The 17,643-nt window shown below is 40.7% G+C and overlaps 1 protein-coding gene and 1 long non-coding RNA gene across 8 annotated transcripts in view; both read left to right on the forward strand.

The window, feature by feature from the left end:
* Positions 1 to 17,643, forward strand: part of CCDC93 (CCC complex scaffolding subunit CCDC93) — a 101,629-nt gene that overhangs the window by 20,436 nt on the left and 63,550 nt on the right. For all 7 annotated transcript variants that reach the window (XR_013359114.1, XR_013359115.1, XR_013359116.1 and 4 more), the window contains exons 4-6: positions 1,286 to 1,397; positions 5,580 to 5,678; positions 6,615 to 6,671. Coding sequence is in view for 3 of the 7 variants with exons in the window: in XM_077861426.1 (XP_077717552.1) it covers positions 1,286 to 1,397; positions 5,580 to 5,678; positions 6,615 to 6,671 (268 nt within the window). In the remaining 4 variants the exon portion in view is untranslated. The remainder of the gene's footprint in view (positions 1 to 1,285; positions 1,398 to 5,579; positions 5,679 to 6,614; positions 6,672 to 17,643) is intronic.
* LOC144291716 (uncharacterized) lies at positions 6,693 to 9,941 on the forward strand. Its single transcript, XR_013359118.1, has 3 exons — positions 6,693 to 6,955; positions 8,375 to 9,605; positions 9,656 to 9,941. It is a non-coding gene; the product is annotated as an uncharacterized LOC144291716 (long non-coding RNA).

The raw sequence follows: 17,643 nt of genomic DNA on the forward strand, positions 1-17,643 counted from the left end.
TATCCATGTAAGCTGAGCCAGAAGCCCCCATTTCTCCATATGGCCTCACAAGGCCATGCCTTGTGACTGTTTCTCAAGGCAGACTCACTAAATAATTTCTGCTGTTTCCTCTTGAATCTGATCCAATTAAGATGTAAGAAACAGGAACCAGACACTTGGAGATCAAATATCAGCTGAGTAGAGAAGGAAGCTTAAATCTGTGGTGGTGGACTTGCACACAGATTACTCTATCATTCCTGCCATAAAGCTGTCCCACCCAGGTCCAGGGAGCAGGGGGAGGATGCAAGAAGAATGAGCAAGAAGAATGCTCTGGGGTCTCAGGGAGCTCTGTTCTTCCCCCCTCTACTCCCAGATGTTTCATAGGACTGAAGTAAGGTATCAGGGAGAGATCAGATAACGCCTCATGAGAAACAGAAAAATTCTGCTCTCTGGAAAAAAAGAACAAGGACATGGTTTCCTCAAATCTAAGATTAATTTCAAAGTATCAAAAAAATGAAAGGCTATTTTTTATTTTAAAAATACTTTTATACCAGAGTGGAGAACTCCAAATTTTTTTTTTTTTTTTTTAAGCATAAGGCCCTGTGTTTTGTCTTAATATTCTGGGCACCCAGCACAGGCCCTGGTAATTATTTGTGGCCTGAATGCTATTTAGAACAAGTTTTTTTAATGTGTGACCTAGTGGTTCCCAGGTTTTTTTGAAAATGTAGGTCAGTAAAATGAAATATAAAAGACAATGAGGCTTGATAACTTTTTATTTTACCATGTGAGGATATTAAATAATAATTGCTACCTCAAACATCACTATAATTTCATAAAGAAACAGTATGTTTTAATATAAAAAAGGTAGGGAGGGATCCCTGGGTGGCGCAGCGGTTTGGCACCTGCCTTTGGCCCAGGGTGCGATCCTGGAGACCCAGGATCGAATCCCACATCGGGCTCCCAGTGCATGGAGCCTGCTTCTCCCTCTGCCAATGTCTCTGCCTTTCTCTCTCTCTCTCTCTCTCTCTGTGACTATCATAAATAAATATAAAAATTTAAAAAAAAAGGTAGGGAGAACAAAATTCTAGAATAAACTATGAAAGCTGCAGTGTGGCCTTAGATGCACGCATACACGCACGTCTAAATAGTGCTTATATTTCTCATTTTGCAGCCAGCCAAGAGAAGCTTGGTCATGGTCTGGTGTTGAAAAGCCCCAGATTCTTCTGGAATGCTGCCCAGACTTGAGAGATGTCTTAAGGGCCACTTAGTGTGTTCTCACTCTTTGCTTGTTGTTTTTTCCGAACAGAGCGCTATCAGAAAAGATCGTGTCAGTCCTGCCAAGGATGAAGTGTCCACACCAGCTGGAGCCCCACCAGATCCAGGGCATGGATTTTATTCATATATTTCCTGTTGTTCAGGTGAGAGCCTTTATGTGATTTCTTGTCCTCTGCACATCAGAATTCCTGCATGGTCTGGCTCTCAGGCCATCTGGCCTAGATCCTGGATCTGATGGGTGTGGTATGGAATTGGTGGAGCAGGACATGATGGTGCTTCCTGATGTCATCCTCAGAAGGTTGCCAGTACTCCATCTCTTCTGCCCTAGTTTCACTGTCACTTTCACCGTCACCTATTGTGGTCTTTGAATGTTCCCATTAATTGGTTTTCATTCCCCTTTTGGTAAAGATAGAACCCTATAGCCCCCCCATGGGGACCTGTCCCAGCTATCCAGCCTAACTTTATTCCTTGTTCTTTCTGTTCTAGCCCCTCTGACTTTCCCTCAGATTTTTTTCATACATATTATGCTTCCTCCTGTCATGGGGCCTTTCCTTCAGGCTGGAAAGCTCTTCTCTTTCTTTCCTTACCTACTTAATCCATATTCATCTTTCAGATCTCAATTCTACCAAACCTCTTCAAGAAAGCTTCCATTAACCCCCACCCCCCACCCCCAATCTAGAACAGGTTCCTTTGCTATATACACTCATACTGGCCACATTCCTTTCCTTTGTAGGGATCTTCCTTGCTGCAGTTTGTAACCATGTGTATCTGTCTGGTCACTTCTGTCCTACCTGTCAGACCTTCTCAAGCTTCTTGGTGGCAGGCACCATAGTTGCCTTGCTCACCGTAGTGTCTCCAGCACCTTGTGGAATATCTGGCACTGTGTAGGCAGTTAGTCTTTATTTGATGACTAGATGTCTGATGTGAGGTCATTTCCACCCTGGCTGTTTTCCAAGGCTCTGTGATTAAGTGGCTCATGCTGTACAGCCTCCTACAAACTTGTGGTCTGCTGTCTCAGCTTCTTCTGGGCACTTTGAAAAGAGGAGGAGCAAAGGGCCTGCTGTATCAACAGCACTTTGCAAATGATCCTAATAGAGTTCTTTGAAGCATTGATTTTAATCCCAGTCCTTACGTATGAGGAAAGTGAGATGCAAAGAGAGTAATTCATTTGCTGAAGGGCAGAGAACTGGTGTGCAGACAAGATTCCAGTCTAAACCCCTTGTCACTAAACCTACTTTTCTCACCCTGCCACTCATGCAATTTGTGCTTGAAAAGTCTTCCAATCCTGCATTAAGATTAGGTAGCACAGAGGTTGAGAGCACACGCTCAAGAGGCTTCCTGGGTTCAGATCCTGGCTCTGCCACTTAGTTGCATAACCTTATGACCCACAAGGTCATAACTTAGTTTCATGACTCAAATGACTTAACTTTTCATCTGTTAAATAGAAACAGTAATAGCACCTACCTGACAAGATGAGAATTAAGTACATTAATATGTATAAAGCACTTAGCTGAAGCACCAGCCCATTTTAGTAAGTACTTTCTAAGTGTTCCGTGGTCCTTTCTGGTTTTGTTATTGTTATGGTGGACTTTTCCCTGCACTGGACTTTCAGTCAAATCCCATGAAATTTGTAAATCAGAAGCTAAGACTTTAACTCGGAATTTAATTCATTAGGTCCATTAGACTTTCTGTATCCAATGCAAGGGGTGAGGGGGGATCTCCTGATCCCTTGTGTGAAAACAGGAAATAAGGACCCCATGCTGATTATTACTGAAACTTCCACCACTACCACACTGTGAAGTTATTGGCTTTTCCCCCAAAGCCTGAAGGTCTAGTTATTAGACCTTACTCGGCCCTATGGTAGAACTTTGAGAGCAAAAAAATGTGGTCCAGATAGGTGATGAAAGGGAAGTGATCTGTTACTGGTTTGGGCATTTTGAATATCTGTTCTGTGTTGTACATGGAATGCCAGAGGGCTTCTGGTATAGATGTGAGAATCTAGGTTACCAGATTTCTTGATTTCATGGATCTATAAAATTTTAAAGCAAAAATGGAGGCTGACCTATGGTTGCCATCTATATTTTGCCAGGCAAGAACATCTTTTAAAAGTAACAACTATCAAAACAAACACTTAAGTACAGTGAATAAACTGGTGGTTGCAGAGGGGATGTAGGGGAGGCTTGGGCAAAATTGGTGAAAGGAATAATAAAGAGGTACCAGCTTCCAGCTATAAAATAAATAAGTCACAGACGTGAAAGTGAAAAGTACAGCATAGGAAATATAGTCAGTACTATTGTGATAACACTGTGTGGTGACAGATGGTGACTGCATTTATCGTGGTGAGCACTGAGTAACGTATAGAATTGTTGAATCATTATGTTGTATACCTGAAACAAATATAACATTGTACATCAATTATACTTCAATAAAAAATATTTTTTAAGTAACAACTATCTTGCTTTCTCTGTCATTTCCTAAAAGAAAGACCTTTTAACTCTCAATCTCAGAATAAAAGACAGTCCTTCAAATGGAATACTTGAAAGTATTATGAAAAAACTAACCATGTGCTTGACATTTTTTGCCTGTTTCGCTGGAGACCGGTGAAAGAGCAGTGGTCAAGCTAGTGGTCTTGAGTGACTCTAGAGGTTCACCACCTTCATTCACACTGTTTAGCACAGCTGTAGTTACACTCTGAATGCTAACCCAGAGAAAAATGGATCTAACTTCCAGCCCCAGTAGTTCCAGGTCACATCTTTTTCTCCCATGCCAGACACATGAATCCTGTGACGGAAGGTATTTTTCTTGAGTGCTAGGCACCCAGGGCAGAGATTGGCTGTCCAAGAAGTTCTCTCCACAGCCCTTCTCTCTAGGAACTCCAAAATAGTGACTGATTCTCCAAATCCTGAGACTCCTTATCTTCTTTATCTGATTACACTCACCAGGATCTGGCAAAGTAACAACTCAGTGTAGATCTAATTCATGGAGGAACATTTGAAAGAGAAACAACTTTGAAGGTCCAGAAACTGGATCCAAAAGGAAAGTAGAAAGAAATTGAGTTGAGCAAGGAGTCTGCCTCCTTAATTGTTCGGGGCCATGATGCTGGGTGGGGGTGCAGGAGAGCGGCTACAGAAGCTCTGAACATTGTCTGATCTTCTGCCCCTGCTTCTGAGTTTTAGTGCCTGGGGTCATTGTTTGGAGGTGGGGTGGAGTAGAGTGATAGAAATAAATGGAAGATAATAACAAAAGAATATTCATAGTTATTTGCAAGCACCCCCCATCTTGGGCAGCTACTTCCCAAACATGTCCTTACTTGAGCTGGCTGCCCTCTGTGAGCAAGCATTCTGTCCATCCCTGCAGGAGCACAATGCCATATGCCATGTGTCTGCTTGCCTACATAGCTAAACCTTGCCAGACCAGGTGTGTTGCGCTCCTGGGGAAATACAACTATTATGCACAGACTGCTTCCGAGTTGTAGTAGGTCTCTTGGGACAGAGGATGGCGACTCCGACGGATGGCCTCCCCCTCCATGATACTCTTTAGTTATAAAACAAGGAGTGAATGAAAAGCCAGGGATGAGAAACAAAGGCTGTGTTTTTGTATTTTACAATCTTACTCTCAGAGTACCTAGATCTTCCACAGGTTATGGGGTTGGGAGTGTGTCTCTGTGTTTTAATTAACAGAAATTATAAGTAGAGAGCAATGAAGAACAGCTACTTTGCATATCGGCCCAGTAAAGCTGGAAAACATTTAATAAAATCTGTATGTCCAGTCTTTTGGTATGGAAGAGCCTCTGAGTTGTGACTCAGCTTTCGCTTGCTACCTATAGAACAATGAACAGATGATATAGTCTCTTTGAGCTTCAGATTCTATACAACGTGGCCAGTACTTATAATGTTGTGTGGGTTAAGAGAACAAATGCTAAAAAAAAAAAAAAAAAAAGAGAGAGAGAACAAATGCTGTGAGTACCTGGCTTACTTGAAGCCCAGGGCTGGGTACTCAGCAAACCTGTTCTCCAATCAGAATATTTGGGGATTGTTTGTTTGGGGATTGTTTCAGCCAAAGAAACAAGAGGTTGAACTAGATGTTCTCTGAAGTCCTTCCCTTTCCCTGGTCTGTGGTGCAGGCAGCACGATCCCATTGGATCTTAGCTTCTCAGATGCCCAGCTAGCTGCTCTTCACCTAGGACAGTACACATGGACAGTTTCTCATCACCTGGTCGGTTCAAGGATAGTGATTGGGGTTCACAAATTGTACTATCTCCAAGTTGGCCTTTACCACAGTGGTGTTTCATCCCTGTCCTCACATTTCCTAACTTTCTTTCCCAGTGGCTGGTGAAGCGAGCTATAGAAACAAAGGAAGAGATGGGCGACTACATCCGCTCCTATTCCATATCCCAGTTCCAGAAAACCTACAGTCTCCCTGAGGTCAGTATCTTCCTTCCTTTTCTCGTCCAACTGAGAACACGTGAGTACATGTAGAGACTCCCCAGGAAGGAGCAGAGTAAGCTCAAGTTCTTCTGCATGACATCTCTGCCCCTACCTGGCCAGCATTGACAGTGGGCATCCTAGTTTGTAAGAACTGCCTCTTCAGAACTTTTATTAAATTATAAGAATATGAGTATATTTCATTAAGAGTACATATAAAGCTCTTCAAGAGACCACCTAGATCGTTGCCTAGGGATTCCTATAGTAACAGTTTCATAGTAACCACCCCCGACACACACAGTAATAACAACTGATACCAGGATCCCTGGGTGGCGCAGCGGTTTGGCACCTGCCTTTGGCCCAGGGCGCGATCCTGGAGACCCGGGATTGAATTCCACGTCGGGCTCCCGGTGCATGGAGCCTGCTTCTCCCTCTGCCTATGTCTCTGCCTTTCTCTCTCTCTCTCTCTCTCTCTGTGTGTGACTATCATAAATAAATAAAAAAAATTAAAAAAAAAATAACAACTGATACCTATTGAATAATACTTAACTACACTAAGTCCCGGCGCATCACATGCCTTCTTTTTAATTTTCACAACTGCTCCCTGATGTAGGTGATGGTGTCCCCATTTACAGACAGTGAAACTGAGGCTTAGAGGCTAGGTAGCTTGCCCTGGGTATCAGAGCTCATAAGTATTTGAACGAGAATACTTGTCTTCACCAGTACACTCTGGGGTCCCCCTCTTTCTTACCACCTTGGGATCTGTTTGGCCCTAGCTTCTTCCCATGCATAATATATTCAAATTTGTTAGAAGATTGAGGCTTCTCCAGGCAGAGCTGTGATGAGAAATCAATTTGTAAGACAGGTTTCTGAGAAGTCCGGTTGAGTTTCACTCTTCACAAAGGGTTTGTTTAATCCCTGTGTTTTGTCTTGCAGGATGATGACTTCATAAAGAGGAAAGAAAAGGCCATCAAGACAGTCGTTGATCTTTCAGTAAGTTCCCCTGTCCTTGTGTAAGGGAAGAACATAGGTTCCTAACCTCCAAATAGCCCTGTGGTTCAAATTCCAAAACCCTTGCCCAGTCCCTCCTGGGATTGCCCAGTGCTGACCTCAGGTGGTTGTGTGAGAGAAACCCTGTCTACCTCAGTGCCCATATCTGGACACCAGCATTCACAGGTAGAAAATGCCACAATCATGGCCCTGGGTTTTTCTTAGTTTGAGATTTACAGGAGAAATTTTCCAAATCCAAAGTCTTTCCTCATTTGTGCTACTGGCAGGTATAAACTTTGTTTTTTGTTTTTTTTTTTTTAATTTATTTTTTATTGGTGTTCAATTTACTAACATACAGAATAACACCCAGTGCCCGTCACCCATTCACTCCCACCCCCCGCCCTCCTCCCCTTCTACCACCCCTAGTTCGTTTCCCAGAGTTAGCAGTCTTTACGTTCTGTCTCCCTTTCTGACATTTCCCACACATTTCTTCTCCCTTCCCTTCTATTCCCTTTCACTATTATTTATATTCCCCAAATGAATGAGAACATATAATGTTTGTCCTTCTCCGACTGACTTACTTCACTCAGCATAATACCCTCCAGTTCCATCCACGTTGAAGCAAATGGTGGGTATTTGTCATTTCTAATAGCTGAGTAATATTCCATTGTATACATAAACCACATCTTCTTTATCCATTCATCTTTCGTTGGACACCGAGGCTCCTTCCACAGTTTGGCTATCGTGGCCATTGCTGCTATAAACATCGGGGTGCAGGTGTCCCGGCGTTTCATTGCATTTGTATCTTTGGGGTAAATCCCCAACAGTGCAATTGCTGGGTCGTAGGGCAGGTCTATTTTTAACTGTTTGAGGAACCTCCACACAGTTTTCCAGAGTGGCTGCACCAGTTCACATTCCCACCAACAGTGTAAGAGGGTTCCCTTTTCTCCGCATCCTCTCCAACATTTGTGGTTTCCTGCCTTGTTAATGTTCCCCATTCTCACTGGTGTGAGGTGGTATCTCATTGTAGTTTTGATTTGTATTTCCCTGATGGCAAGTGATGCAGAACATTTTCTCATATGCATGTTGGCCATGTCTATGTCTTCCTCTGTGAGATTTCTGTTCATGTCTTTTGCCCATTTCATGATTGGATTGTTTGTTTCTTTGGTGTTGAGTTTAATAAGTTCTTTATAGATCTTGGAAACTAGCCCTTTATCTGATATGTCATTTGCAAATATCTTCTCCCATTCTGTAGGTTGTCTTTGAGTTTTGTTGACTGTATCCTTTGCTGTGCAAAAGCTTCTTATCTTAATGAAGTCCCAATAGTTCATTTTTGCTTTTGTTTCTTTTGCCTTCGTGGATGTATCTTGCAAGAAGTTACTATGGCCGAGTTCAAAAAGGGTGTTGCCTGTGTTCTTCTCTAGGATTTTGATGGAATCTTGTCTCACATTTAGATCTTTCATCCATTTTGAGTTTATCTTTGTGTATGGTGAAAGAGAGTGCACAAAAACAGACACATAGATCAGTGGAACAGAATAGAGAATCCAGAAGTGGACCCTGAACTTTATGGGCAACTAATATTCGATAAAGGAGGAAAGACTATCCATTGGAAGAAAGACAGTCTCTTCAATAAATGGTGCTGGGAAAATTGGACATCCACATGCAGAAGAATGAAACTAGACCACTCTCTTTCACCATACACAAAGGTATAAACTTTGAATAGCTTCAAAGAGTAGATGATGAACTAAAGGTGGTAAATTGAGGTTAGCACCCCTTGATGGCTTTGGAGAGGCACAGCAGCTCCTGAGCTTTATGCGGGACACATTAGGAGGGCCTTGGTCACCACATACTGTGTATCTTAACCATGGGGTCTGCACTTATACACCCACTCCACCAGTGCAAGAGTCAGAGGAGAGCTTTTCAAACCTTTCTGGGCCAGAGTCCAGCAGAAACTTATCAGTGCCCCATATCCCACCCCACCCAAGCCTTCCTACCTGAGCTGCTGGGAATGAAGCCACAGTGCTTGGGGGTAACTTCACTTTCTTCCAAAAATAATGCGTGGTGGTATTTTGCTTTTTTTTTCTACTTGAAGAATAAATGTGTGGTCTTCAAAGGTGTTCACTCTAAAAAAGATTAACAATCATTTGATGACATAAAGCACTCATTTAAAACAAAGTCTTTGTTACTTTGTAATTTGTATCTTTTTCACAATTTCCTTTTGGAAGTGGAAGGAGTGGAAAACTTTCAAGACAGTTACACTCTGAAGCCAGATACCATTTTCAGGCTTGGTGGTAGTATTAAATAATAACAAGACATGATAGGATATCAGAGTAATTTTTCCCTCTGGTTATGAAATAGCTGTTCCTTTGAGACATTCTTAAAGTTTTTTGTCTTTTTTTAAAAGTTGATAAATACAGAGGAAGAGAATCAACCTTAACCTCACAGCACAGAAGCAGCTCCTTTTGCTGCTTGGACATATTTCTTCGTTGCTTTTTTAATGTACCTTTTTATACCAAATTGGTGTCATATTTTAAATGTAATTCTGTGGGGCTTTTTTTTAACTTACCAATATAGAGTCTTTGTAAGCTATGGAAGATTCCTCCTAACTGCATTTACCATGAAAAATAATAACCAATTTGTTGGATTTACCCTTATTTTAAATGATACTTCATTTTTCAAAAGCTAGAGAACCAATCAGACAGCATTACCTCTCATCCAGAGAACTGGGGAGCCCAGGGCAGGAGAGGAAGTGAAATTCCCTTTTCCCTTTAAAGCCTGTACTATTTGAATTTTATACCACGTCTGTGTGTTGCTTATTCCAAAACAGTAAACAAAAGTATGATTTTCTAAATGCTTAATTGAATATCTGCCTGTGTAAATCTCACTGTTAGCCCTGAGTAGAGAATGAGAAACAATAATTTTCATCTTTTTTTTTTTGTTTTTTTTTGTTTTTGTTTTTGTTTTTTAATTTTCATCTTTATCACCAGGAAGAAAAGGCTAGCATACTTGTCAGCAATCTTATCAATGAAACTAGGCCTGGCATCTCCATAGCCATTAAACATTTCAGGCCTCTAGCGGCACAGTCTTTCTTCTTATTATTTGTAATGGAGTTCTTAAAGAAAATTCTCCTCTTCTGCTTGGTAATGTGACCTAATAGGATTTAAGGAGGTAAATGATAATGACAAATACATGGTGCCCAGACATTGTGGTAAGCATTTATGTATACCTTACCTAGTCCTCAAAAGAATCTTCTGAAATAGTAGTATTTTTTTCTTTTTTTTTTTACAGGTGAGGAAACTCAAGCACAGATAGGTTATGTAAGTTGCCCAAGATTACATTAGTGATGATGGAGCCAGGATGCAAACCAGTCTTATAACTACTACCCTGTGGGCATCTAGATAAAATGCTATTTGCAGCTAATTAGGAAATAATATCAAGATAAGGGAAAATTAGCAAATCTCTTAGTTCAGATGTTTAGTTTATTTCCCTTTTTTATGTGTGAACTTACTTCTCAGTTGACTGTCAATATATTTGTAGCAGGAATGATAAAGAATTTTGATGGATGGCCAGAGCTGACCTATGAGTTTCATTTGTTTTCCTCTTTCTCTTTCTACTGAAAATACCCCTCACTTCCAGATGCTATCTTCTTAGGTTTCTTAACTACACTGCCATGAACTTCCCTCCCTCCCACCCACCACTTTTGCAAGTGCTTCCTGGCTTCCTTGCCTTGGCATGAGAGTTCCAGAAGCTTACAAGAGACTCCAGGGCTGTAGTGCATGTCCCTAGCTTATCCTTTTGAGTCATGTAAGGAATGGAACCACTAGCTGTTTTCCATTCGTCAACGGTCTCCCCAAGGGAAATCTGACCATTAGTGAAGAGAGTGAAGCCTTTCCTCCACTGCCAGGCTCTTTGTACATCTCAGATTCTGAAGGGTATTTCCCTATCCTTTCACCTTTTACCCAGCTCTGCCCTTTACATGCCTCATCAGTGTTTCTTGCCTGTTCCTTATTTTTTTTTAAAGATTTTATTTATTCATGAGAGAGAGAGAGAAAGAGAGAGAGAGAGAGGCAGAGACACAAGCAGAGGGAAAAGCAGGCTCCATGCAGGGAGCCCGATGTGGGACTCGATCCCAGGACTCCAGGATCATGCCCTGGGCCAAGGCAGGCACTAAATCACTGAGCCACCCAGGGATCCCCTTGCCTGTTCCTTATTGATGAATCTGGAATCCCAGACTTAAATTGTATGAATGGTAAATTAAGGATTCAAATAAGGTCACACAACAGGTGCCTAATTTCTGGACCCCAGCCTTTTATAAAATACATCCATAGCTGCCATGTCCTGACTGATGGCCTTTCGTGTGTTTGGCACCTGATTAGGCATCTTGCAAGCATCATCTCATTACCTCTTCACCAACACTCAGGGAGTTATATGTTACTATTTCTATTTTATAAATCAGAAAGTTGAAGCCAGAAAGATCAACAAATTCCCTACATATTTACAGGACAGGAAGAGGCAGCCAGGTTTTGACTTTACATGGCACTCCTCAAACATGACAGGTGTGATGCTTCTCTGGTTTCCTCTCTTCGCCTCGACTCTGATTTCCCACATATTCCTGGCGCCAGTTTTACAACAATGTTTCTGACTTATTTCAGGACTCTGAGATATTATTCATCCAGATCCCAGTGACACAGATTTATCCAGAGCGGCTGGGTGCTCTCCTGCTACCTCTTGAGTCCCCTGTAGGGGCGTTTACTGTGACATATGTCCAGCTAGAGAATGTCTGCAAAGTGGAGACTATCATGTTGTCTTTCTTCATCTATGAGCATAATACTTTTGTGCCTCAACCAGCAGGCTTTTACTCATTCTTGCTTATTTAGAACCTTTTCTTAAAAAATAAATATTAACCTTCTAATATTTTTCAAAATATTTAGCTTATTCTTATCCTTAACCATCTTTACTGGATTGTTCCCATCTTTTGCATTTGTCCTTGGTTATGTAGCTCAGCCATTTTTGGTGCTTGATTTTTTGCTTTAAAAAAGGTTGTACTGGGGATCCCTGGGTGGTGCAGCGGTTTGGCGCCTGCCTTTGGCTCAGGGCGCGATCCTGGAGACCCGGGATCGAATCCCACATCAGGCTCCCGGTGCATGGAGCCTGCTTCTCCCTCTGCCTGTGTCTCTGCCTCTCTCTCTCTCTCTGTGACTATCATAAATAAATAAAAATTAAAAAAAAAAAAAAGGTTGTACTTATTTTGTACTAGTATCTTAGTAATAATAATAAAAAAAATTAAGAAATGGGAAAAAATTACTAAAGACTAAGTCAACATGATACAACCAGTCAGGATATGGGTACTGATATATATTCCAAGCAGAAAATACAATGTTTGGGATATCAATACAGAGAATTAGAGATCTCTAAAAATGTCATTCTACTGTATGTTTTGTTTTTTGCTCAACAATATAATTGAGGATATCTTTCCATCCCAATAAATATACTTCCATAGCATTTTTAATGGCTGTAGATTATTCATTGTGTGGTACTAATTTACCTAGCTTACTTTGTATCTTTTTTTTTTCTTTTGGTGGTTATGTAGGACATTCTCCTAGCTAATTTTTTCCTCGTATCTTTAATTATTTAGGAAACATTCCACAAAATGGAATTGGGTCAGAGGTTATGCCTAAGGCTGTTAATGCCTCTTGGCAGATTGCCAGACAGAAAACCTGCCGTGAACTTGAATTCCTGAGCTCATCACTTTGGGGTTCTCTCTTCATCTTGCCCTCATTTTTCTTCTTAGGGATTATCCCTAGTACTTCAGCTTTCTTCTTGAAATGTTACTTCTTGGCTTCTCCATACTTCCTCTTTACAGAATAGCTAGCTGCTTTGTAGAAGGCCTGCTGACAGGAGGTATATTTCCAAAGCACATAAGAAGCCAAACCTATTGCCACCCAGGACAGGTCATCCCTTACCACCTTCTCCTTTTTGTGTCATCACATAATCGCTCATTTGTCTCACTTAGTGTGCAGTTGTACAACTTCCTTCCTCCTTGTCTGAGCTGTCATCCTTCATATTCTTCAAGTATCTGTCCTATGCCGTGAGGTCTGTTACTCCCTATTAACCTTGAGTAAAGAGTAGCTGTGAAATTTTATCCAAAGCTCCAAAAAATACTGCTTACTATTCATTGAACATTTTTGGATAATATTTAGAATTTTGTATGAAAATAGAGGGAATGAGAGAAAAAAGGACTCAGAGCTGCCAGTCTAGTTGAAAAAAAAAATGCTTTGCAGAACTTCTTGATCCCTTCAGAGACCACGGCATTTGAAATTATTACTCTAGTGTGTTCTTCACAGGAAATGCTATGAGGGGGCAGCCCCCGTGGCACAGCGGTTTAGCGCTGCCTGCAGCCTGGGGTGTGATCCTGGAGACCTGGGATGGAGTCCCACGTCAGGCTCCCTGCATGGAGCCTGCTTCTTCCTCTGCCTGTGTCTCTGCCTCTCTCTCTCTCTTTCTCTCTCTGAATAAACAAATAAATAAATAATATTTTAAAAAAAAGAAATGCTAAGAGGAAGTCCTTTTCATTCAGCACATAGAATACAAATATGGCTATATACATAAAATAAAATTAGTACATTTTATCAATAATAATATATATACATATCTATATTAAAAATATATATCCTAGAGGTGGCTCAGTCAGTTAAATGTTCAATTCCTGATTTTGGCTCAGAGTTTCTCTCCCTCTCTTTCTGCCGCTTCCCTCCTCAGAAAACATGTATATCTCTCTATCTTAGATATGTGTATCTATCTTAACCTTTACTGTGTGTCAGATATTGCTAAATAATTAATTAATCCTCACAGTAACTCTGCTTATACCTTTTTTTTACAGATGGAAAGTCACATAGGTTAAAGTAACCTGCCCCAAATCAGACAGGTAGTAAGTTATGGGGTTAGGACTAAAACCTCGGTCGTCCATGCATTCTTTCAGTAATATTAATTGCACTCTCACTGTGCCAGATCGCACTCTAGGAGGTGAGGTAAGAGCAGTGACATTCCATCAGTAGGGGATTCATGGGAATTTGGGGGTCTCATCAAGGAGAAGATGTGGCCACAAGGGGGCAGCAGCATACATAGGCTCTATTTGGGTGATGCTTTGACAGGTTTGCTTGTAGGATGGTGCAGTCCCTCACAGCAGCCACCATCCAGAGTTTTAGGCATCAGGGCTGCATCCAGAAGAGGGGACCAAGGGAACCCCTACCCCCTGGGAGATTGTTCGTGTGCCTTGGTGATGTCACTCAGCAACAATACAGAGAATCTCTAGGTCAGAGATCTCTGACGGGCAGCAGCAGTTTTGGGTCTTTACAGTCTCGGCTTATCCTGTCTATGGTTAGCAAATACAGTTTTGCAGAGTATGCAACATAGGCTGTAAGTGGTTAAAAATCTGCCTACTGGAGCCATGTTTAAGGCAACCTGGTGTGTAAAAATTTGAGTTTGGCACTGGCCCACTTTTGAGTCAGTGTGTCTCAGCCTGCTGTGAAGAAATAAACCTAAGAGCCAAGGTGCAGAAGCTATCTTTGGCTCCATTATTTGATAGAGTGACCTTAGTCTTACTGAAGAGCCCTGAGGTGGGATGTGTGCTGGTCCTGAAGGAGTAGAACAGAGCTCATGTGAAAGAGAATAGAAAAGGAACAAAGTCTGAAGAAAACTCTACCTCCTCAGCTAACTTTCCTCCCTGCAGACACATTCCTCTCTCCAGAAATGGTCACCATCCATTGGTCTCCCATTTCCTTCACTTAGTACCCAGGGACTTTGTTTCATTCGTTGTTTTATTAGAATGAGAATGAAAAAAAAGCAAATATATTTGTCTCAGTTATAATAACTTCTTCCTACGGGATCTTTCAGGACATCACTCTTGGTAGTGGAGACATCTGTGGAGCTCCATTAGGTGCAACAGAGTTAGCTCATTGGGATTCTGGGCTGAGGTGTGTCTGTGAGAGTTGAGCCCTGAGAGAGTGTTTTAAGGTCAGTGAAGACAAGTCAGAGGAATATCACTTCCTGCTGACCTGAGTGTGGCCTGACCCCCTGAATCTTTGAGCCATAGAATGCCAAGTTGGTGGTGGCTTTCTCACTGCCTGCTCATTGTTTCGTAAAAGAGGTACCCACCATAATTGTGATCAGTGTTTGCTACAGATACTGCCCTGGTGCTGTGCTCTTCACTTCTCTTCCCTGCAGTTTGAAATGTGACTCAGGAATTACTCTAACCAGTGACTTGTAGCCTAATCTATAAGGTAGAACTCTGTGACGCTATGGTGCAAGAGCTCTGCTTTACAAAAGAGGCACTTTAATATTTTACCCCTGCTCGTGTGTCCTTTAGCACAGAGAACAAGACACTGTTCAAGGGCTGTTAGTCCAGCCTGGTTTTACAGATAAGGAAACAAGCCCTTTGAAGGGAATCCCCAAAGTCACAGAGCTAGTTAATGGCAGAGACCAGACTAGACATCAGTGTCCCTGATTCCTATTGCTTTAAAGGGTGACTTAGCAATAGTTCTTAAAGTTGTCCTGAAAACCTCTGACATGTAGGTTCTTATTACTTAAGCAAACCACTGTAGTGCTCCACGTGGCAGCCTCAGGTATATAGCAGTCTCATAAGAAGACTCTTTTGAGATGGCTGGAGGTTGGTGGCAATGCCCACCAGAAACAAGTCAGTGTATTAGAAAAACCTTGGGGACCTAAGGCCAGGCCTAATACTATTTTAGAGATCCTGAAAAATTATTTAATTTCTGCGTCTTCAGTAGTAAAGTGGGGATAATAGAATTTGCCTTGTCTCTGCCTCTTGGAGCAGTTATATAATGCAAAAGTGAGGTGCATATATGAGGTGCTTTTAAGTATAAGGAATAATTACACAAAGGCCGATGTTGTCACTGTTTGGCAGAATAAAAGTTCCTTGTAGCTATTGGTTTTAGTATGCTATTGTTTTGGAGTCAGTTCTTTTTTTAGAAGAATCCAATTTCCTGTCTTGGGTCATTGACTCTATCAGTGGTAACTAAGGAAGATAGCAGTTAAGCTCAATTATACAGTACTGCGATAATAGTGGAGCTCAGTGAGAATTAAATCATATGCACTAACTGACGTCATGTGGATTCATTATATGTTGCATTTCCCCATAAATCTGTTTTATGTTATTTATAGCTTCCTATTTATGTAGACACCAGCAGCAAACTAAGAATTATTTCTGGCAGCAAGTTATAAGAACAATATTCCAACGTCATCCCAGACCCTAGTCCATTCCTTTTTTTTTTTTTTTTTTACAAAATTATTAAGATTACATAGTCTGTGTTATAAAAGAATGTTTTTCTGTATGTTTGAAACTTCATAATAAAAAGTAAAATAATAGAGTTAACCAGGATTTTCAAGGGAGTTACATTTCTAATTGGAATAAGAATACCACTATCTGAAGAAACCTGATAATAGTTCTTGTCATAGTGATGTCCATCCACATAGAGGTTGGTTATGATGAACTCTGCTAGTGGAGAAGAAAAGATCCAAGAACAAACAGCTGGAATACCTTCCTTGCACAAATATTTACCTACTTGCACTCAGAGCCCTAAGCTCATTTTATTAAGATATTATTTGACTGCATTTGACTGCCAGCTTGATACTCAAGAAGGACACTCATTTAGGGCAGAATGCTAAATCAGATCATCTGGGGATGAGGACCACATTAACTGAGCACCTACGACATGTAGATATAGAAATAGATAAATAGTTTCAGAATGTATCCTATACCAAAGATATCTATGTTTGCTTCTACATTTATAATTAAATCCTACTCTAGTAATTTAAAAAGTCAGTGAAAGCTGATAGAGCATTTTGTATTTTTATATACTTTTGTTAAAAAGATATTATTGCTGAAGGGTTTGTATCTACTCTTCTTTTTTGCTATTAGAGTCTAAGAATTGAAATCTCCTTTCCCATTTAAGGAATTTTTTTTTATGGATTCTTGGTTAACCTATATACCTGTGGTTGTTGAATTGTTTTGTGGAAACAGTGGTGGAAAGGTCTGGATATGCAGTGACTAGATAATTTGTTTTTTCTGGAAATTATTATTAAAGAATTTTAAAAAATATGAATAGAGAGATAAACCTTGCTTCTCAAGGCAAGATTCAGTATTATAAATTTGCCAGTTCTTTCCAAAATAATCTATAAATTTGGTGTGATTCTAATCAAAACTCAACAGTTATTTATTATGAACTTAACAAGTTGATACTAGAATTCATTTGGAAGAGAGATGTTTAACAATAGCCAGGAATTTGAGAAAGAACAGTGGAGACAGGATAAAGGTTCATAAATCAAGAGGAGTTGAAAAGGGTAACATTGGTACATGTTGTATACATGTGTGCCATTTCAGATCAGGGAAGGCTGGACTATTAAATTGATGATGTCAGGATTCCTAATTTTCCATTTAGTTAAAAAAGCCTCTACATAGATTAAAAAGCTAAATATAACCTATGCAAGTAACATACAAGAACTTTTTTTTTTTTTACAAGAACTTTTTTTTTAAATAATCCCTGGTAATAAGTAAGATATAAAATGATTGGTAAGTTTGACCATGTAAAATATCAAAATGCCATAGGACAAAAGAAACACCAAGTTGGGGCTGAGTGGCTCAGTCGGTTGAGGTCTGACTCTTGGTTTCTACTCAGGTCATCATCTCAGGGTCGTGGGAATGAGCCTTGTGTTGGGCTCCATGCTGAGTGTCTGCTTGAGATTCTCCCTCTCCCTTTGTCCCCTGCTCCTCCCCCCATGCTCCCTCCTTTCTCCTTCTAAAAATAAATGCATAAATCTTTTAAAGAAAAAAGAAACACCAAGTTAAAATGAAGTTGGCAAGCAATATCTTTTTTTCTTTTAAAGATATTATTTATTTATTCATGAGAGGGAGGAGGGCGGGAGGAGACACAGGCAGAGAGAGAAGCAGGCTCCATGA

Source organism: Canis aureus, chromosome 20 (assembly GCF_053574225.1).
Source record: "Canis aureus isolate CA01 chromosome 20, VMU_Caureus_v.1.0, whole genome shotgun sequence".
NCBI classification, from domain to species: domain Eukaryota; kingdom Metazoa; phylum Chordata; class Mammalia; order Carnivora; family Canidae; genus Canis; species Canis aureus.